This window comes from Neopelma chrysocephalum, unplaced genomic scaffold (assembly GCF_003984885.1).
Source record: "Neopelma chrysocephalum unplaced genomic scaffold, ASM398488v2 Primary Assembly neopelma1_22b, whole genome shotgun sequence".
In the NCBI taxonomy this organism is placed as follows: Eukaryota; Metazoa; Chordata; class Aves; order Passeriformes; family Pipridae; genus Neopelma; species Neopelma chrysocephalum.
This window is the reverse complement of record NW_020897690.1, coordinates 7,724,572-7,745,388: the sequence shown is the minus strand read 5'-3', so window position 1 is coordinate 7,745,388 and position 20,817 is coordinate 7,724,572. Positions and strand designations below refer to the sequence as shown.

At 36.6% G+C, this 20,817-nt stretch overlaps 1 protein-coding gene across 2 annotated transcripts in view; it reads left to right on the top strand.

The window, feature by feature from the left end:
- Positions 1–20,817, top strand: part of GABBR2 (gamma-aminobutyric acid type B receptor subunit 2) — a 473,412-nt gene that overhangs the window by 413,160 nt on the left and 39,435 nt on the right. For both annotated transcript variants that reach the window (XM_027679466.1, XM_027679477.1), the window contains exon 14: positions 17,690–17,800. In XM_027679466.1, coding sequence (XP_027535267.1) covers positions 17,690–17,800 — 111 coding nt within the window. The remainder of the gene's footprint in view (positions 1–17,689; positions 17,801–20,817) is intronic.

Here is a 20,817-nt window from a genome sequence, read left to right as displayed (position 1 = left end):
ATCACATTTCTTGGACCAAGTACCTTGGTCTTTCTTTTTGCAGGAACAGGACCTGAGAACACCACATACATTCAATGAAGTGCTCAGCTTTTATGACTCCCAGTCTGACATTGTTCCTCCTCACTACATCATTTTTACAAAAAAATAAACAGCAGATCTTAAAGTGTAACATTTAATATCCTAGGTTCTTGCTGTGAACCTCACCCATGGCCTTCCCTCCCAAGGACATTGTGACTTACAACAGATTGGGCAAGGAAACCAGAGGAAATGGCTTCAATTTTGAATCTGTTATTGATATATCCACCCACAAACTGAGTATAATTTCAATGCTACAGGTGTACATTCACTGTACCTCTGACAACAGTTTAATTCTAACAGTTGGCTTTATTTTTGAAGATTAATTTTTTAATTGGAGATCAAATCACTGCTGCCTGACTGAAAGCTGCTCTGATTTATGTGTGTAGCAGCTCTACTCAAGCCATTGGAGTTGTACTGGGGCTGCTGAGAATGTCATCATCTTTTGAACAGTATAAACTTGTTAGGATAATTGTTTGATCTTATAAGTGAATTCAGCAAGCTAAAATCACCCTTCTTCTAAAGTAGATAATTACATTAGGGTTAAATTAATTGATTTATTTGATAGTTATATCCTGGAGCCTGCCAGGATCCTGAGAGTACCTTTCTCCTTACTGTCTCGTTTTGCTTCCTAGCATGAAAGTGATGGGACTGGAAGAAATGCACAAGTTGCAAATGCAAATATGCCACCACCTACTTCTCTGTTATTTATTGCTGTTTACATAGCAGCTCAGGTTTGTGTGACACATCAGGCAAGTGAAGCGTCAGGTTACTGCCTGACAGGATGGGAAGCCTGATTGTTCACCTCCTGGCTTAGGCATTACTGCTCACACAAAATGAAGGTGATGTGCGCGTAACCTGATGGCAAATTTAAATGCTTCATTTGCCTACTCTTCATTAGATTTTTGCTTTATGCTGACTGCTCACAGAGGTATATCAGTGTAAAAGATGCGTGCTGTACCAGTTGTGGTCCTTGAACAGGAATCAAACATGATGAAAGTTTGCTATTGTGACAGCAAAGGGGCGGGAGTAATAGCTTGCAGTTGTGGAATCCTTTTCAGAAGTGACATTTAGAAAGGCAAAATGCAGATGAAAAACAAGTGAAAATGTACAAGGAAGATTTTTTCCATACCTTCCCTGTATTCCTTTATTTGTATATATATTTTCTCTTTTAACTGTATTGGTTTTTCATTCCTCCTTGAATCTCAGATGTTTTTGAAAGTGGTTAAGGTCACCCATGTAGAAGTATGGCTCATCAATTCATTATTGCTAGGTGCATCATACTTCACCTCAAGTCCCTTTAATTTTGTTTGACGCTTCAGCATACAGACACTCATGTTTGCTTTACCTATCATTATGTCGTTATGAATACTGGTTGAATATCAGGCCTCTTGTAAGCATGTTCATCCTTTAGAGTCTCCTGACAGTAGAGCACCTGTGTAAAAGACCCAGAGGGAGAGAGAGAGAGAAAGAGGAGGAGAGGCACTTTTGATCTATTCCTTGGAAGTTGAACCTCCCTAAACACCTGCATCTATCAATCAAAAACACTGATTCTGATCAATCAGGCTACATTAGCTCCATTTGATACAGGACTACTTATTTAAACATGGTGAGATGAAAGAAGTCATAAACATTAATCTGTTTGTTAAAACTTGGCTTCTGGTGGATGATTTGGTAATTTTCATTGGAAATTGAATTGTAGAAAGTCATATGAATGTGGCTAAATACAGCCTGGGAAATTGTTCTGAAGAGAATATATTCGATATCTTGGGACAAAAGTAAAATATCCTGAAATCTAGCAGTTGCTATGGAAATGCTTAAATTAAATGTAAAGCATGCATAAATTTTCAATATACTCATCACTTTGGGAATCGAGGACATATGTTAGGGGAAAAACCATATACATGAAGACTAAGCAGAAGGTAAAACATGGGATTTTTTGTCTGTGGATCTGTGTTTGGAATATTCCACTGGCATATCTGTACTTCATTTTGAGTGCAGAACAAAGCCCACATTTGAATACCAAAGTATTTCTATGCAAACCTCAGGACAAGCCAGGAACTTGGATCTGAGCTAATTGTGCCGTGAGTACCTTGTTCCGTGAGTACCTTGTTCCATGAGTACCCTATATTCACTTGCAGCACTACAGCTTGGCCAGCTTTGGGCAAACAAGCTAAATATTTGGTCCTTTTTAGAAGGGTCCTGCATACCACCACAGGAGATAACAATATGTGGTCAATTCTAGCTGACCCTGTGTGAAGCAGAGAGGACAAGATGAATTCCAGAGGTGCCTTGTGACCTCAGTTTGGTTCCCTGAAGTTGGAAGTATGTGAATAGCTTGATATTTTGTTGTCCTTCCAACAGTCTAAACTACAGATGTTCTTAAGAAGACATAAAGTGAAAAAGACAAGAAAGCTCTCTGGGTAAATTCCACCCCCTTACCCCCATTCTCTGTCCACTGTCAAATCGACATAGACTAAGGATTTGAAAATATACTTTAAAAATTGCTAATTAACTAACCGGACACTCTTTTTGCCATACAAAGAAATGCCTGGGTGCAATGCCTTTTGCTAGGTGCTCAAGCTGTTGGCTGTGTAAGCTTTGCGTACTAAGGAGAGGACAGCAAGCCGTGGTTTTTCTACTGATCACCTTCAGAAAGTCCTGTACTTGTTGCACATGCACAGGTGTACCTGCACATACCACAGTATTGCAAGGGACCAATTGGATACAACACCTCAAAGGCACTACCAAGAATGACTGGTGTTCTGTATTACACTACATGGGAGCAACCCTCACAAATCAGCCTTACCATACAAGATGGTTTGACATAATTCAAAAAAGACAGATCAGGAGTGAGGGTATAGCTAAAAAAACCCTCCAGGTTTCTGTCTGTGCTGATGCTGGCACAGGGAATGTCTAATCAGCCTGAAGACTGCAATTTACAGAAACATTCTGAATCTCTCTATATGCTTGAAAGATAGCTTCTGTAAGGTAGTTCAGTTTTCTGTTTTGATCTTCTTGTTAAATCATAGTTCAGCTTTCTAGTGCAAATTAAAGGAGAAACTCTTAATCTTCAACTCACAGCTTCTTAAAAGTCAATTTAAAAAAAAAAAATCCATACCAGCGGCATGTCATATGAAACCATAGACATATAAACACACATGTACCTTTGTTAATCAAGTTATTCTGTTTAATGTAAATCTTGAAATACGATATGAAAAAGCTTCTCTCCTCAAGGAACTTTGCCTGTCTGCATCAGCATTTTGATTTGGGAATGTAATTCTGATTTAGTTTCACTTTTTCAGTGAAACTACATCAAGTGTACTCTAAAAGTGTCCCTAAAGTGCTCCATCCACTGGTGGGTATTAAGACCACAGGACTTTGAAATTATATGACTAGCCCAGACATTAATACAGGTGGTGATTCAAAGTAGTTGCAGTTGCAGGAATCCTGTTAGGCTCGAAAAATGCAAAAATCACCAGCATAATCCTGACTACACTCCAGTGAAAAATAAGGTGCCCATTCAATTTAGGGAAGGCATGTTCTATCTAGATTAGGCACTCTTCCCACCCCAGCAGCTGGGTGACAAGAATGAACAACTACAGCAATCAATTTTTAGATATGGCTGCTGGATCCAAGCCAATAATATGCTCTGAATTGCACTTATCCACAGAGCTAGAAAAATACACCCTTTAACAAAGACACATTAACCCTGCTGGACAGCCATGTTAACGGATAGGTTTAATAACATCATATCTGGCTTGTTTGCCACTGTCCATACACACAAAACAAATTCCTCTATGAACACAGCCTGCACCTGCCTGTCTTTTACAGCCATTTTAAACACTATTTTGTACAGATGTGAGTGTTCATCATTTGTTAAAAAATGGCATGGTGATGGCAAAAAAAAAGTATATTCAGTCTTGTCCTTCATCTATATATTTATAATTTCTGTTTTTGTTGTTTCATTTAGATAATGCTTGAAAGCTAAGGCTTGAAGATAGCCATTCACATGTGCAGATAACCCCACATCTGTTCTAGGAGATGCCAGTAAGGATACTCTTATGTCCATATAGGCAGGTGTTTGATCAGGGAATTTCAGGTACATATTTATTTTAATTCTCCACCAAGTAAAATATTCTGGAAAAAATATCCAGAAGCAACAAATGGTACCTCATGGATTTGATTTCAATCTGTATGCTACATGATGTGTGTTTGTAACCCATGGCATAGGCAAATGATTTTAGCCATAGAGTTAGATGTTACTGGATTCTTTTCAGACTATTTTGGCAAACATAGAGAGAACAAGGAGTCATATTAAACTCTATCAAACAGAGAACAAGGTGTCATATTAGTGAAAATATGTTGGGAATAGAAAATAAACTATAACATCTGCATCTTAAAAAGAACATTTAATTAAAAAGAACATATTTACACAGCTAGTATATATCAGAGAAACTTGGAGGAAGCTTCTTATTGCTTGTCACGAGAGATGCTGATCCTTAGAGTTTGATTTGATTCACACGTGAACAATGCATATCTCAATGTTTAGACTCATGGTTGCTTTATTCATTCTAAATTGCATATTGTGACTATTATATTTGGTACAGTATTTGAAAGGAATGTATTTAGAAATACTACATTGAAAATTGAAACCTTTTCTTTAGTCATAATTAGCAGATTTAGCAATCAAGATACCACAGACTTTATTTTTTAAGGGAAAAAAAGTATTCAAAGAACAATAAGAAGTTAATATGCCTCCATAAAAACTTAAATGCATAGGTCCATATTGTGACAATTTTTTCATACACTACTAAGGTGCTATTTAACATGCAAATTGGATAATGTGGACTATTTTGGCTTTTGAAACACTAGATTACGTTATTCAGGTAATTTTTGTCAATTAATTATTCCATGGGTTGCCCAAATTACTACAGAAAAGAATTATTTGTGGAATCTGGTTCTATTTAATTGGAGAAGGCTATCATAAGCTACATATCATAAACTGTACAGAATGGGTTCTTGTAAATTTCAACCGTGATAAAAAGTCCAGGTAAAAACTGTAATATTCTGAAATTTAAGGTAAGAATTTGTTTGGGGTTTTTTCCCTGAAAATAATAGTATGAATACACCTTTGATGGCTCTTTCAAATTTTTTTGTAAACAATAAATATTCTAACCCCTAAACTGTATGCAAACAAACCATGCTACATATTCACTATACGTTATATATAAATTTTGATGTTTTAATTTTAACAGGTTAGCTAAATCATGGTCCATTCAAATTTTTTACATTTGTTCACCCCATTGAAGATATCCTAGCACTACTCAGTGGTGGATATACTTGTCTATTCATAAATAAGTGTATGAAAAACTGTTGTGTGTCTTTCTCTGTCCATTCGTCCTTGGATAGTAATATTGGATGGATATTTTTCAATTTAATATACATTGGTTTTGTTAAGTCAAGCTCAAAACAATGCATTTGTGTTTTGACTCAATAGGAGTTCCTGTTTCTAAAACAGTAATACAGTTTCTGATTCCTATAGAGGCAGATTTCATAGCCTTCAACCACCTCCTAAGAAAGCAGTTTTCCATCTCTAACAAATAATTCCTATCGTTTATTTTTTTTTATTGAAAGCCTGATGTACTCAAAAAGTAATGTCAAGGTTACTGTTGGAATATCAGGCCTTGTTGTCATGGAAACACACATTTACTTATACAAACACATTTCAAAAAAATCACTTTTATAAAAGTTCATTAAGAGATACTCTTTTTTTTAATATAATGATCAGGTTACAGAAAGAATTCTTTCCTATTTTTGGTGTGTATATGTTAACAGGGGGATTGTGTACGAAATTTATATTGAATCAGTTCATACCCCACTTGGTGCAGGCAATGACAGAAAGAAATGCTATTTAGAGGGAGCACGTGAACCTGTCCACTTTCTGCTTTAGCTCCCTCTTCCCTTTCTCAGTTTGGCAGGCAGAAGGGACTATGTTCACCACCATTTCCTTTCTTCCCCACAGTCTTGTTGAACCAAAATGTCTAATGTTTCAGTCTTCTTCAAATTTCAGTATTTCCTTTGTTCTATCAGATCTCAGTATTCCTCCCAAGGTTTATTTCTGTCCTTGATTTGTGAGATTCTTACTTAATTTCCTGATTAATTTACCAAAAATCTACTCTGCTGTATAGAGAATCAGGTGATCGAGAATTGTCACCACTGACCCTTTTTCAAGCCTCAGATGAGTTGTGAACACCAGCTCAAGCTTCAGTTTCTCAATGGTAAGGAAAGCTTCTTCCAGCAAAGGAGCTAAGACATCTAACCTTGCTGAGTTGGATCATTTTGCTCTTACCATGGCTGCTCCAGAGATCCTCAGTGTGGATTTACTTCAGGGAAGATCAACTAAGAGCTCTGTAGCAGAATGTTCTGCATTTTCATCAGCTTCTCAGAGCACATCAGTGAAACTGAGATTTCCTGGGGCCATACTGCTACTGCTTACCCAGCTATTCAGGCTGGTCCTGCTCCAAGGAGTCCTCACACTGCCACACACAGCCCAGTGCAAAGTGCCAGAAAGTCACACCTCCTACCTCTCCTAAAGTCTTGTCACCTGCTACCTTTAGGGGGATATGGTGACAGCATTATAATTGCTCAGGTAGCTCAAATAGAAGAGGTTTGTTCAGGAATGTGTGACAGTCTAGTTAGTGGCTGTAGATGGATATTGCAAAGCAGGTGAATGCCAAGTCAGAAAACCCAAGTTAACACCAGCCACCACTGTTCAGAAATGTGCTGCTTCTCCTGCCCTCGTGGTAATAATGCCTGTCTCCCTGTGCTTATCTTGTCCTCTGATGGTCTCTCAGTGAGCAGTTAAAAGTGATATCAAGAACAAAGGCATCAACCCCTTACAATTTCTCTTCAGTGCCTTGATCTCAGAAATTAAAACTTGGGTGTAAATGTAAGCTGCCAGGGGCTATGCTGAAAAAGAGTTTTTGATGGTTTTCATGACATCTTTGAAAATGCTCTGGAAGAATTACACGTGCTCACCTGCTAAAATAAAACTGCAATAGGGATGCAGTAGGCAATGGACATCCCTAAAAAAATAACAGGATGAATGATAAAGTTGCTAAGTACACACCATTTAAAAAATGATAGATAGATTCAGAGGATGATGGAAGCACTTTACCACAGAAATAACCACCTCAATAAATTCTTCAGGTCCAGTAAAGATTACAAGCTTTACTGCCAGTACTGGAACAATACAGTTTCCTGAAACATGCTGATGCCTGACACAGTATGATACACCTCTAGTAGGAAGATGCTTGTGGGTAAGATCATTTCTACCTACTAGGACAGCTTCAAGTGCTCATGACAAGTGAAAAAATGTATAGCTATAGATATACACTGCATATTTAGTTATAGAAAAAAATATAAAAATACGTCAGAGAATCATTACAGATCAGTGTTTCCAATAAATTCTTTAGTTTGAAAGTAAACATTTTGTCTTGTCAAGATCTTCTAATGCAAGAATTCACTGAAACAAAAGTTTAAAAATAAGCAAATATACTGCTTTTGTCAAGAAGATTTAGGAATTGCAAGGCAGAGTATGTTCCGAGTTATCTGCTTGTGCTACATATATATATCGAATATGTTTCAAAAACAAAACAAAAAAACCTGTATGATTTGGAATTTAACAATGTAAAAAACAATCTATGGAAATATAAAATGGATTTTATGGTTGCTAGGTTTTGTTTCACATTGGCTTTCTTTATAAACTGAAAATTCTTCTGTTGTATATCAGAGCAAAGGACCTGCAACATTTAAAGTGTGTGGTAGACTTGTGTTAAATCAAATCTGGTCTGACAGATGCTGAAAGAAGATAAATTATTTAAGAAAAATGTTGCATAAAAGTTTTACTGAACTGAGAGAAAGAAAAAATTCCCATGACTACCTGCTTTGCTCTGAATAATGTCAATAGAAGTGGTAACACCGAAACAGCTATTTGTAGAAGAAAGACGTAATGGAAAAATCAAAAATCCCTGTAATTGCTATTCTTTTTGTGTTTTGGGGGCATGTAACTTTCAAGCTACCTTAGTGCAACTGTTATGGGTTCCTACTCATGTCAAATATTCATATGAAGTCAAGAGAAGTATTTGGTGAATAAGATTTCAAGATTATCTTTTTTCTTTTCTGTAGCTTTTAAATTATCTTCGCATTTGTCTATCCATTTAGAATAGAGAAAAGAGAAATTGGGACATTTTATGACGTCTGTGATTTCATATATATACTTTGGTCTAACCTGACCTTAGGTATTATGATGGTATTAATATTGGATATGTCTGCAGGGCTTAGCATGCTCCATTCCAGTCTTCAGGAAACATGTTGGTCCAATGATCCCTTGAAGACCAATAAAACACGTTAATAAAGACAAAACATGTCCATGGTGAAAAACGTGAGTGATCAAGGACTACATGGAGAGTTTATTGGGTCAAAATCTGTAAATATCAAGATAGGAACAAAATTTTGTTATGTAGCCTTTCAAATCAGTAGACAAAACATAGTAAGAACTAAGGGAACCTTATTCATTTTACACATAGGAACCAAAATTAGGTCCTTTTTTTTGCAGTCAACAGAATTGGCTCAGCAAGAGCTATATAAGTTCATTGTCACTGAATGTTTTTTCTAAAAGAGATTGTTTTATTTCAAACTGAAGTTAATGCAATAAAAATCTATATACCATGTTTTGCTGAAGATAAGACAGTTAAGATGGTATAATTTTACTGTAATGTCAATATAACTATGAAATACTAAGCCTCATTTCAGAGTCTTTCTTTAAGGCATGAGAGACTGATGAGATTCTTAGATTTAAGATTCCGAGAGTAATTTTAGTTTGTTGAGACCTACATCTTTCATACCTGAAGCAGGACTCTACCAAAGATGAAGGCATACTTTTTGTGCCTTTAATCACCTGGCCTGGCCTCCAGTCTGTAGGCTTTGCTGGCATAATTATGCCAGTAAAAGTTGTAAAGCTGTGTGGTTCATTTATTGGTGTCACTGCACTGATATAGGATCAGTTATACTGGCGAGTGTGAACATTCAGAGGTAATTTTCAAGATGGTGGATTTGCAATCTTATTGCTGATGATATTCCTTAATATAAGTATTGAGATATTTTTCTCAGAAAACGTAGAGTAGCTGTAAGATTTATACACTTGTTAAAAAAAAGGCGATCTCAGTCAGTTTCCCCACACAAAATTATTTTGGTAGAAAAGTGCTAAAATGTTCTTGTTGACCTTTGTTAACTAAATAACATCTCTTTCGAATTCAGCATGACCTTTCTTCTCAAAATGGAGTTAGGTTATATCAAAGAAGGTTAGCAGTTTTAAAAGGTCAAAATCAAATTAAATCTTTTGAAGTAATCAAAATATTTCTGTTGACCTGACCTTTATTGATTTATTCATTCACCCATTGTTTGGTTGAAAAATGTATGTAAAAATGTTTATATCTGATACATTACTAGTGTTGCAAGGTGGGAGAAAAAAATTGAAATCTTCAAAATTATTATGAAAGACAAATGTTTTCATGTACTTCTATATATTGAGATGCACCTTACATTTGACTGTCAACAGGAAACGGGGAGTTGATTTAAGATGGCAGCTTTTGTGATGGAGAAGTTGAATTACCTAATTTTAGACAGACTTTGGAGGAGATGTACATGCTTCTGCTACAACTATCATGATGTAATTATGGGAATATACTTATTAAGCTAGTCTTAGCATTTAGAAATTAAAAATTTCATTCAAAATTTTTGAAAACAATGGAAAGACCTGACAGTGATAAAAATAACAGAAAATCCTCCAGTAGGTTAATGAACCATCATCTTACCATTTTGGAGAATATAAAAGAATAACTGAGGAAGTTAAAAAGTTCCTTAATGCTAAGAAATAATTCTTTTTTTATTTGCCCCTTCCCGGAAACTATTAATTTACCAGTGACTGCACAGGGTGATAGTGGTCTCCACTGATATTTGCCTCTGAAAATGTCATACAACCCCACATTATGCTTCTCTCTTCTCCCACAACTAATATGTATGTTTTTACATCCTCTTAAGGAATGGATTTTTCACTTTCTGCAAGAAGTCGGTGTCCATTTGTTGCTATTGTCACTGCAATGCAAATAAGCATAGTAACAAATATTTTCATAAACCATAGATTAAAAAAACTATAGCACTAAACAGAAAATATAGGATGATCATAGAGGTGAGACTGTTGCCCTCCTTGACCCAAATATCTGGGCACAATAGAGGACCTGAGCATTTTCCTTACAGGGAGTAACTGATGATAGATTCTGCTTGTTGTTGGTTGAAAATCTGCCTTACTTACAGGAAAGGTGTTAAATCCCGTTTCTCTGAGTGCCACAGAAAGGATGGTAAGTCGTATCCTTGCTTACAACCCAAAGCCTACCCACTAGCAAAAAGAGCCCCATTATCTGCAAAAAGAGCCTCTTCCTTGGTTCCATCTGGGGCCACCCAAACAGTTTGCCCATGGCTGTCCCCTGTGGTTTGGCTCTACTCTTCTCCTTTATGCATTTGTCATACTTCCACGAGAACGCTGTCTGTTTCCATTACCATGAGCAAGGAGGCATTGAATTTCTTCAGTCACCAGAAGGAGTGACTGGCGTGGCCTCCAGCATAGCTGGAAATCTAGCTAGGAAAGGAAAAAAAGCTAGAAGCAACTGCCAGTCTGGCTTGTGAGGCAGAATTCTGGGCAGCTTCATGGGAAAGGAGGGGAAAATACTCGTACTCATTTTGTGAAGCTGATACCAAGAAGAGCACATTTCTGGAAGAATCTGTGCAGCGCAAGAGGGTCTGGATAGTGAAAAAGGTCTTCATTCCTCTGACCTACTTTTCTTACAAATCTTAGTCCTTTGCCCTTCCTTCAAAGGAAAGCACGCGTTCTACTCCTGAGAATACTTTATTAAGTCTTTGTAACATTTGTCCCTCTGCCTTCATGCACATACACAGAAACGTTTCATTATCCAGTCACTAGATATGCAATTGGGGCAACATTCTCTGAGGAACTAATATGATGTGAAATTTCTACTGAAGCGATAGCTGAGCGGAGTGGGAAGAGTCAGTCACAGTTGTTTGAAACACTCCATGATACAAGCCAATTTTACCTTTTCCCTTTCATTTCCTAGTCTACAGTTGTTTGCAGGGATCACAGGGGTTTCTTTACTCAGTCAAAACTACTATTTTGCATTTTATGTTAATGCAAATAAATGAAACTGCTTGGATTAGAGGATGGTCTTAATAAAAATAGCAAGAAATCTCTGGGAACCTTTTGGCTCTCAAAAAACAGTTTCATCTAAACAAAATGAACCACCACAACAGGAAAATAAAACTCATTAAGTGAAGTGATGTTATAAATAATCCTGATGGGAGATTTTTTCTATAAGTAAGTGTATGGACAAATTCACTATATGAGAGCTTATAAATAGCTCTCGTAGCATTTTGTCATCTTTAAATCATGTTAATTTACAGTATGTATGCTCACAGATTTATGGAATTATTTATACAAAAGACAGATGGGGACCTAAAAAATAGGTGTCTTTTAAATATACTGCAGAGTGATATCACTGGGTCTGTATTACCAAACTTTATTGTTTTGGGATAGTAGGAATTGCACTGGTTATCGCTGACACTTTGGGTTTTTTTCCTATCTTTCTTTGCTCCCATCCACTTGGAAGTTTAGACCCGGATTCTGTATATGTAACAAGTTGAGTAATGTAAAATAGCATCATCAATATCCTTGAAGCCCCCAGTGTGTTATTTCTTTTTTCCTTGGCTTACATGGTACATTTTTATTCTTTAGAAAACCAAATTGAGAAAAATGACTGGATAAAAAATAAGAATATATATATATGTTGATATTCTGGCGAATGTCATTTCATTGTGTCATGATTTCTAGGTAGCCAGCCATTACAGAGTTACTGTTCCATACTAAAATATCACTTAGAATTAATTTTTTTTTAGGAATTACAATATAAACAGGATTTCTTTTGAATTGTGGGAAGAGTTTAGTTGTTGAAGTTTTTATGCAGCCAGATAATGCTTAAAATCCAGTCCATCGACTCAGGTGGGATGGGAAGAAAATGACTGAAGCAGAAAATGCCCTGTAATCCCCCTGGACAACCTAAAGACATCCTTTAGTTCATGTCACAGGGGCAAGGGGTGTGCATTCAGATCTACGTGCATTCATATCTTCTGTCCTGAAAAACTTCATACATCAGTTCTTAATCATTAGAATGTTACAGAAATGTTCAAACTCCTCAATTAATCTTGAAGAGAAATTAAACTGGTCACTGGAGTGTAAGAATTCAGTAATAGTTTTGTACTGAGCTACTACGTAACATACAATGTGATTCGTAATGTATCTGAACCCAAATTTAGATACGAACAAAGACAAGTTTCTGCTCTACCAAATTTTTAATTGGAAGATATTCCAAGTGAGCTACCCCAGCTTAGTATTGCACTTCCTAATTTGCATTAGTGGAAGCTATGACTGCACAACATAAAAAATATATGAAACAAAAGGGATCCATTTCCTGGAAAATCTCTTTTTCATATCACAGTTGTTTTGCTGTAAAAATGCCTTCAAATTATTAAGTAATTGGAAAGTCAACAGAATTTGATCCTTCTTTTTCTCTTTTCATCAGTAATTAAGAGCCCAGCTCTCAGTTTCACACTGCATGCTCAAACTGTTTAAATCTGTTTGTGGAACACCTTTACAGAATTTATAGAATAAGCTAACTATAATTATCCTTAAATAAAAAAAAAAGTTAATTTAAGAAGTAAGGATGATCTTCTAATTTAGCAAAGTCTGAATTTTAAGACAAGGAATCACATTTGAGCTCCATATGACTGTTAAATGTGCCAAACTAAAAATGCTAGAGTTATCTAATTCATGCTGGTTCGATTGAAACCATTTAAAGGGAAGATAAAACAGACACTGGGATGGTATATGAAGACCATGTTAACAGTGTGACAGGAGAGTATGATCCTGTACTATGGGGACTGCACAGTTTATTTTAAACCTAGTAAACAGAAGCTGCAACTATTTGTCTTATGTTCCATATCCATCTCTGGAAGTCTGGGGCCTAATGTTCTGGTTCTCTCACTGGTGAAAATGCAGCTTCAGAAATGGCACAGCGTCACACTGGAGATCTGCAAAGTTTCTTCACATGCATGCTGAGATCGACCACCTGCAAGCTCTGTCACACAAGCAACACCACAATTCTGTAAATAGAATCATCTGCTGTACTGGCCAAGGGACCTGAAGAAGTGACTGTGTAGAAGAAGCACTTTAGGAAGGTCAAGGACTTTTGAATACTGTGTGCTAGCCCACTCTGTTCTTCCTGGACATTTGCTGGAGGAAGTTTCCAACGGAACATAGACCTTTCTTCCTTTGAAGACCTTTGTGGAGCTATAGAAAAGGAATGGCTATAAAGAACAAAATAAGTCAAAGATCCATTAGCCATCATACAAATATCTCCCTTTTCCAGGGGGATTTTAGCTATTATAATAGCCACTAAGAAATTATAGAATAAAAAAAAATAAAATAAAATAAAGAGATAAGAGATAAGATTTCTATATGGATCATATAGCATCATCGTGCCCAGAAGGCACAGGTGCCTCAGACTGTTTTGCCCTCTCTTCCCACACCTGAGCTTAAGACAAGGAATTCTTTGAATACATTTGTTTATTCAAGTGGAACCAGTTTCTTAAAGGAAATGGACATAACTGTTCAATTAAAATGGCACTTGCACTTGAAGCACTGTCTTTCTGCCTCCCTAACACAGGATACTCTGAAAAACAACTTAAACCAAGCCTGTAGTTTGGTACTGCAATCCATACATATATGAAGGAAAGAAGAGTCTCGGTGCTGCTCAGTTATTTGGAGGGAATGTAGTGAGGCAGGAGGCACTCAGCAGTCTCTGTCATCACAGGGTCTCTCCTGCAAATTTCCCTGATGGTTGCAGGTAGTTTTAAGCTTCACTCTTCATTCTGGCAATACCCATCTAAGCCATCAGTCACCTGTTATGATGAGGATTTGCCAGCCCTCCAGGCAGACTGAAGAGCAGAGGCCCACAGAATTGACTAATAATAGTTTAAACACACACACAAAGGATATAAACTTTCTCTGGATAATCTGTTTACTGGTTTAGGTTGCTTTCTAGACCTAGCTGATCTCATGTAAAACAAGCATTTTACTGGTGATGATACACAACTCTTGCATGAAGTGAACAGATTAAACTATTTATGTTCAACTGCTGAAAGCACTCCAGAAATTGATGTCAATGTCAGAAATCTTATTAGGTTTCAGAAGAGGTAGGAAAGCTTCAGACTAATCACAAGACAGAAGGTCTTCAGGCTTTTGAGAATGACATCTGAAGGGCATCAAGACTGTTTTCTATAAAAGGAAAGGGCAAATTTCCAGTACATATATAATCACTGGTAGCATTTATGTTGTCATCCTCTCTAAAGTGGTAACAAAGTGCACAAATGGTGGATGATTAGAGAGGTCAGTCAAGTGTCTCATTCAGCTGTAATTGTAGAGTTTTTAAAAATTCTTTTGACATCAGAAAATATCATTTTTTAAACCCAGCTTTTTGCTATGATTAGTTAATTCATGCAAAATCAATGAAGAAACAGAATGGCAAATTAAAAGCAGTATAACAGGAATGTCATTTTGCAGTAGCAATAAGTAATCAGCAAAATCAGTTCACTGTAAAATTACTGCTACCTGTCAATGTTTAAGTCCACATGCACAGAACTTTGGCAAACTTTTGTTTAAAATACCACCACCTAGCAGATCTGGAAATTGTTTTGGAAAAGTGCTGCCCCATGTACACTTTTGCCAATGCTGCAATCATTATCCTCTTTCCCTGCTCCCACTAGAGCACTTCATGAGATTTCCCTATCTCCCAAAGAAAATCTAAATACATTGTTTTATTTAATTAACATAAATTTTAAACTAACATGCCTCACAAAATCTGACAAATTTCCTACTAAGGAAATGATGGTTTTTCTCTAATAGTATTTGAAAACAAGTTATGTTTTCCATTTCATCATTTTTCTGCCTGGGTCTTTAAAGAGAGTTTTTGAGTAATGAATAGACATATGCTTTCCAATTTTGAAGCAAATTAAATTAGAGAATAACCACATATGGAAAATAAAAATATAATCTGCCACAGACCAAATAGCAGTTTTCATTTCAGTAATACTCTTTGAAACAAGGAATCATTCCAGTTACTTATAGCTGGTTAAAAGTGGTGGAATCCTTCAGTCCAAGTGTGACTGGAGTTTTCAATCCAGGTACAAGTGAAATGAACCAAATGACATTGTCCATTGCACCAGATGGAAGTCTAAATTATTTATACACTTTCTTGTTTCAGAAAAGGATGAAACTGAAATAGAAGGAATACATGACAGGAGTGACATGGAACTGGGGAAACAAAGAGAGAGTCTTGTGCTGACTCATCAGTGTGAAGGAAAAAATAAAAAAAACAGTCTGATGACCACATCCTTAAATTATATGTAACTTCCATAATTCCACACCACGAGGGATGAAGTCGTTGGCAGGCTTAGGTGTAATTTAGAATTTCAGAAAAATGTCTCTGCCATACAGTCCTGTTCACACATCGGTTACATATTCAGAGTTCTATGTGAATGATTTATCCTGTGAACTTTACTTCATAATAGAAAGAAATTATGTTGAACATAACAGCTTGTAACTTTGATGTGAAACGGTGCTTTCAGTGTACCTAAAATTTAACATTGGTCTTGTGTCATTGATGATGGAGAATAAGGGAGTTCAACTGATCCCCAGACAAACATTTGTAGCATCTTAAATGTGGTGGATGACACTTAATGCTTACAGTCATTTCAGTTCTTAGCTAATGGTTGTTTGCCTGCCATCAACAACCATTAGGATGGAGTCTCTCTGGGAGACTTAATATTGCTGCCTTCAGTTTTATCTTATTTTATTTCAGGACATCTCTTTTCAAAGACCTTTATTTTGCTGTTCAGGATTTCTACAGAAGTCCAGGATAGGAAAAGGTTTTAAATGTTAATGTCTTGCCTACGGAAGGATTTGCAAAGAAAATTGTGAATCTTTTGACTTTGCAGTGCATAGCACAAGATTGTTTAGGTTTTTTCCATCACAATCTATCTACATATTTGTTACATTATTTTTTTACAGTATATGAGGTCTGGTGCAGTGCCGCACATACAAAAATACCAATGGAAGAAAGTGAGATGCAGATTAATGCTGTGACCACTGAAATCCATGGCAAAAGTCATGCACCATCAGAGGTAGCAAGAATAAGCTTTAGGAAATTATTCAGATCCTTCCAAACATACAATTCTACATTTCAGTTAGTAAAACATTAATTTTTCTTATGTAATAATCATTATGCTTCTGCATGACACATTTTACACATGTTATTCATCAAAAAGGAAATTTGCAAAGCCCACTGAGACAGCCAGGTACAGAAAGGTATGTCTGGGTTGATCTTAGTTTGGCTGAAGTTCAGATCCAGTGTTTCAGAGTAGAAAAGAAAAATAGCTTTCAATATTATGTAAAGCACGACAGACTACAGGTACACGTCTCAGAATAGCCAACAGGAGTGTTCTGTGGCGTATAAGTAAAACAAGATCTCTTAGAATCACATACAAGAAGATCCTTGTGTTTTTATACAATGTACATCATTAACAAGCAATTTAACAGTTTGACCAGACCCTAATATATATTCTAATTGTACACAGCATAGTAGCTAGTACCCCTTTGCTCTGTGTGTTCTTTCCCCTGTTTAAAAAAAAAAAAAGAAAGGTGAGGAGGGAAAGGGGTGGTTCTTGAAGGTTTTTCTGAGTCTTCATACAAACAGTCCTGATAGTATCCAAGTCCTCGACTCTGCAATATTATACAATCTCCTTTTCAAAATAAATGGAAAGCTACAAAGCTTCCAGCAGTATTGCATTTTTTATAGGCAATCCCTGGCTCTAAAGGACTTTTTTTCCTATTTTTGATGATTTATACTCTCTTCGAAGCTACTGCTGTAGTTTCCATAGTAAATGGTCTTTGATTTAGCTCATGGTTATCAATGAAAAAACACCCGAAACACAGCAATGTTTCATACATTGTTTATCAGCCATTTGCTAGTGACACAAGAACCGCAGGTGATAGGAAAGATGAATTTAAATACATTCATTTTCATTCCTGTGCTTTCAAGCTGTTTGCCTTGTAGAAAAATTAGACATCCTAAAGCTGATAAATGTGACTGACAGTGTTAAATACAGAGTGATTTCAGACATTTTCTCTCTGTTTTGCAGTAGATGTGACCTCACCATGTGGTAGCTGTCATGCAACTGTTTCCTCAGATCCTTGTTTTTCACCATATTTCTCTGCAGGTTCACGAGTCTGCACTCATCACAAGTTCTTTTAAAGTTGTCCACTCTGTATTCTACGCACCCTCAATCTACTGAAAATAGATTTAAGATCCACTGAGGTGTGAATGCAAAGGGAATCTGAATCCAAATATTTCATATTTTATTTTTGCAGCCAGACCCTGCAGGCAGAGATATCTCCATCCGACCAATCTTGGAGCACTGCGAAAACACCCACATGACAATTTGGCTTGGGATTGTCTACGCTTATAAAGGGCTGCTGATGGTAAGCATAGATTTTCTGCACAACACTGATTTCAAGATGTTATTTATGATACACATGAACTGAATTATATTTACTTTCCTGATGGTTGGAAGTGAGTTAAGACTGCATTGAGTACAACTTTTATAATCAGATCTGGTCTAAAGTTCATTGGGCAATAATATGTGGATATATGCATGCATAAAATAAATAAGACATTAATAGCACTTAAGCGGAATACCATAAATATACCATGAACCAAGAAATTCAATAATGAAAAGATGGGTCTATAAATGAGGCAACTTTGTAAATAAAGAGGCCAAATCATCTGAATTCCTGTAGGTTCTCCAAAAAAGTAGGATGAGGTTGTTCTAGGTGTTTGCCTCTGAGTTGAAAATGTCTTCAGGAATAGTCACAAGATACAAGATTAATTTGGGACCCGAATGAAAATAACCTTTTTATCACTGAGGCCCATCTCCACAAAAAGGTTTAGTTACTAAAACAGACCTCAGGAACCAGGAACCCTGAAGCTTGATAGTTAATTAAAAAAAAAAAAAAGAGAGGAACTGTAAAGGTGACTATTGGTGATTAAAAGCTCCCAAGCCTGAAGGTTTTGAAAATATCTCATTTTGACAGCACTGACCAGCAGAACACCTATCTTGAGTTGAGCCCCATCTGGATCCTAAGCCTAGATGAACATTAGTCTACACTGCCCGAAGGATTCAATCTGTTCTGAGAATTTGCAGCGTGCTGGTTCATTAGGACATCCATGAAAGACTGGATCAGCTGCTTCCACTTGGCGTGGTTGGTGCTGCTGCCCAGGGCTAAGCCAGGGAGAGGGAGCTGCTGGTGCCTAGACTCCTCCTCTTCCTTCTCCACTTGAATGACTGCTCTGTCAAGTCCTGCTGCTTTTCATGCTGCTTTTTTCAGGCTGAAAGCTCTTTAAATACCCAATATAAGGTTCAACAGTGAGGGATGAATTCTGAACAGTTGTTTTGTCGTCTGACTGGTCTGCTGGGGTGAGCTTTCAGACAAAAAAGGCACTAGCACCAAGTACTTCCAGCTCCCAGGTGAGAGCTCTGATCCTGGAGCTACTAGCCAAAAGGAATCCTTCTCATATTTCCATTTAATAATTACTTTTATAAAAAATCAATTTAGGTGTAGATTCTTCTTTTTCAGAGAATGTCCAAGCATGCTGTGAAATCAAGAGCTAGGACATACTTGATCCCTCCAAAGGGATCAGGAATTAGGATAGATTCCACACCTCAGCATGTCTTACTGGGCAGCTCTGAGTGGCTCTAGATTCACAATAGCCTGAGCATGTAGTACAGAATTGAGGGCAAGGAACCCGAAGTTAGGAGCCACGATATTGACCAGCACTGGGGCCACAATTTTACAGTGAGATATAACTGTCCATTGTCATAAAACCTTATTCTTTATGCAAAAAACACAGCACATGACCCAAAATTGTACATGTTCCTTTGCACACCAAGGAACTAGTCCCGCTCAAAACAGATTGCTGCAAACAAAAGGGAGCGAGGGCTCCTTAAGGCTGTCAAAGCTGTCGTATCCCTCTGCAGGGCCCATCTACAAAGACTTTTGTGGAGCTGGAAGCTTCTGAAATTCCTACTTATATTTCTTTGTTTGATTCTTCCTAGTCTGAATAGTGCCAGTTTCTGATTTTGTCTCTTTTTTAAGACAAATCTTCCAGAGGTACAGTTAGACTGGAAAGCATAGCTTTAGTACTCAGTTGCTGGCAAGTTATTTAACTTTATTACAATATTTGCATACTTTGTGCTGGTATCTGTTTGGTCTGCTTGTATCTATTGGGTCATTGATTTATCTTCAGGGATGAAGTTCTTAACTTTTCATCCCTTTTCTAGTATACTACTTTACTCATGGCTTGACATATCTGCCCTTCACTTAGGAGGGCAAGTTTAATTTTACAAGATTTGTCTTAGATAATTTGTTAAAAGGAAAAAAGTTTTCCCTGCTTCTGTTACTTTCCAATCCCCTTGTATAGAAATTTTAAACAGTTCATTTTGCGTTTTTCCAGTTAGAATTTACCAGTGTTTCTTATACAATTGCTTAAGGCATTTTTGTCTGTGAATATATTTGAAAAGTAACCAAGTAAATATGCTTAGTTGTCCTAAGGTCATGTAAATAAACAAATCAAATTAAAATCACTCTAAAAGTACTCAAGGACTCAAACAAATGGTAGGGGGGTTTCTGTTTGGATTGGTTTGGATTTGGTTTTTTGGTGTTTTTTTGTAAAAATAACTTCATTAATGTTTTCGATTAAAAATTAGGAAGGGAAAATAGCAGCATAAATTTTTAATTTACATTCTCAGGCAATTTTCTTTGACGTTTCAAGTTTGAGTTGTGTTAGACAGTAACCAAACTCCATTGGTTCTCACTAGTCTGTCGCCCTAGATTCATTTGTCAACATATATGTTGGACTATTTTCTACAAGGTATTTGACTCTCTTTAAGTCTGCAAGCATCATTTGCAAACTTATTTTGCAAATGCCATTACTCACTATACTTATTTCAGGCACAAACTGTTTGATAATCAGCAGTGAAATATACACTTTTTATTACTCCATTGCCCTCTTATCACACAAATCACTACATAAGAAAAAGGAAGATACTCATCTGAGTCAAATAATTGTGATGGTGAATGACATGAGGACAAGAGAATTGATGCGTTTTATCTCATCCCCAAAGATGTTTCTGTATGCCACACGTAATTTGCCTTCAGAACAAAAAACAGAACCTCTCATGTTACTGTATCATTTTATAGAAGTTTACCTGATACGAAATTGTGTGGTTTGTAATAATGAAATATTTATATCTAATTTAACTTGCTGTATACTAAACATTTAGTATTGCTCATTACAATTAGCAAAGCAATATTTAAGGTGAAATGGCTTGATGATATGCTTGGGCCAAAACTATTTACCATGACATCTTGTCTCAAAATGGGAATTAAAAAAATGGGGTTAACCTAAAAAAAAATTTTCTTTTGAAGTATGAAGCAAT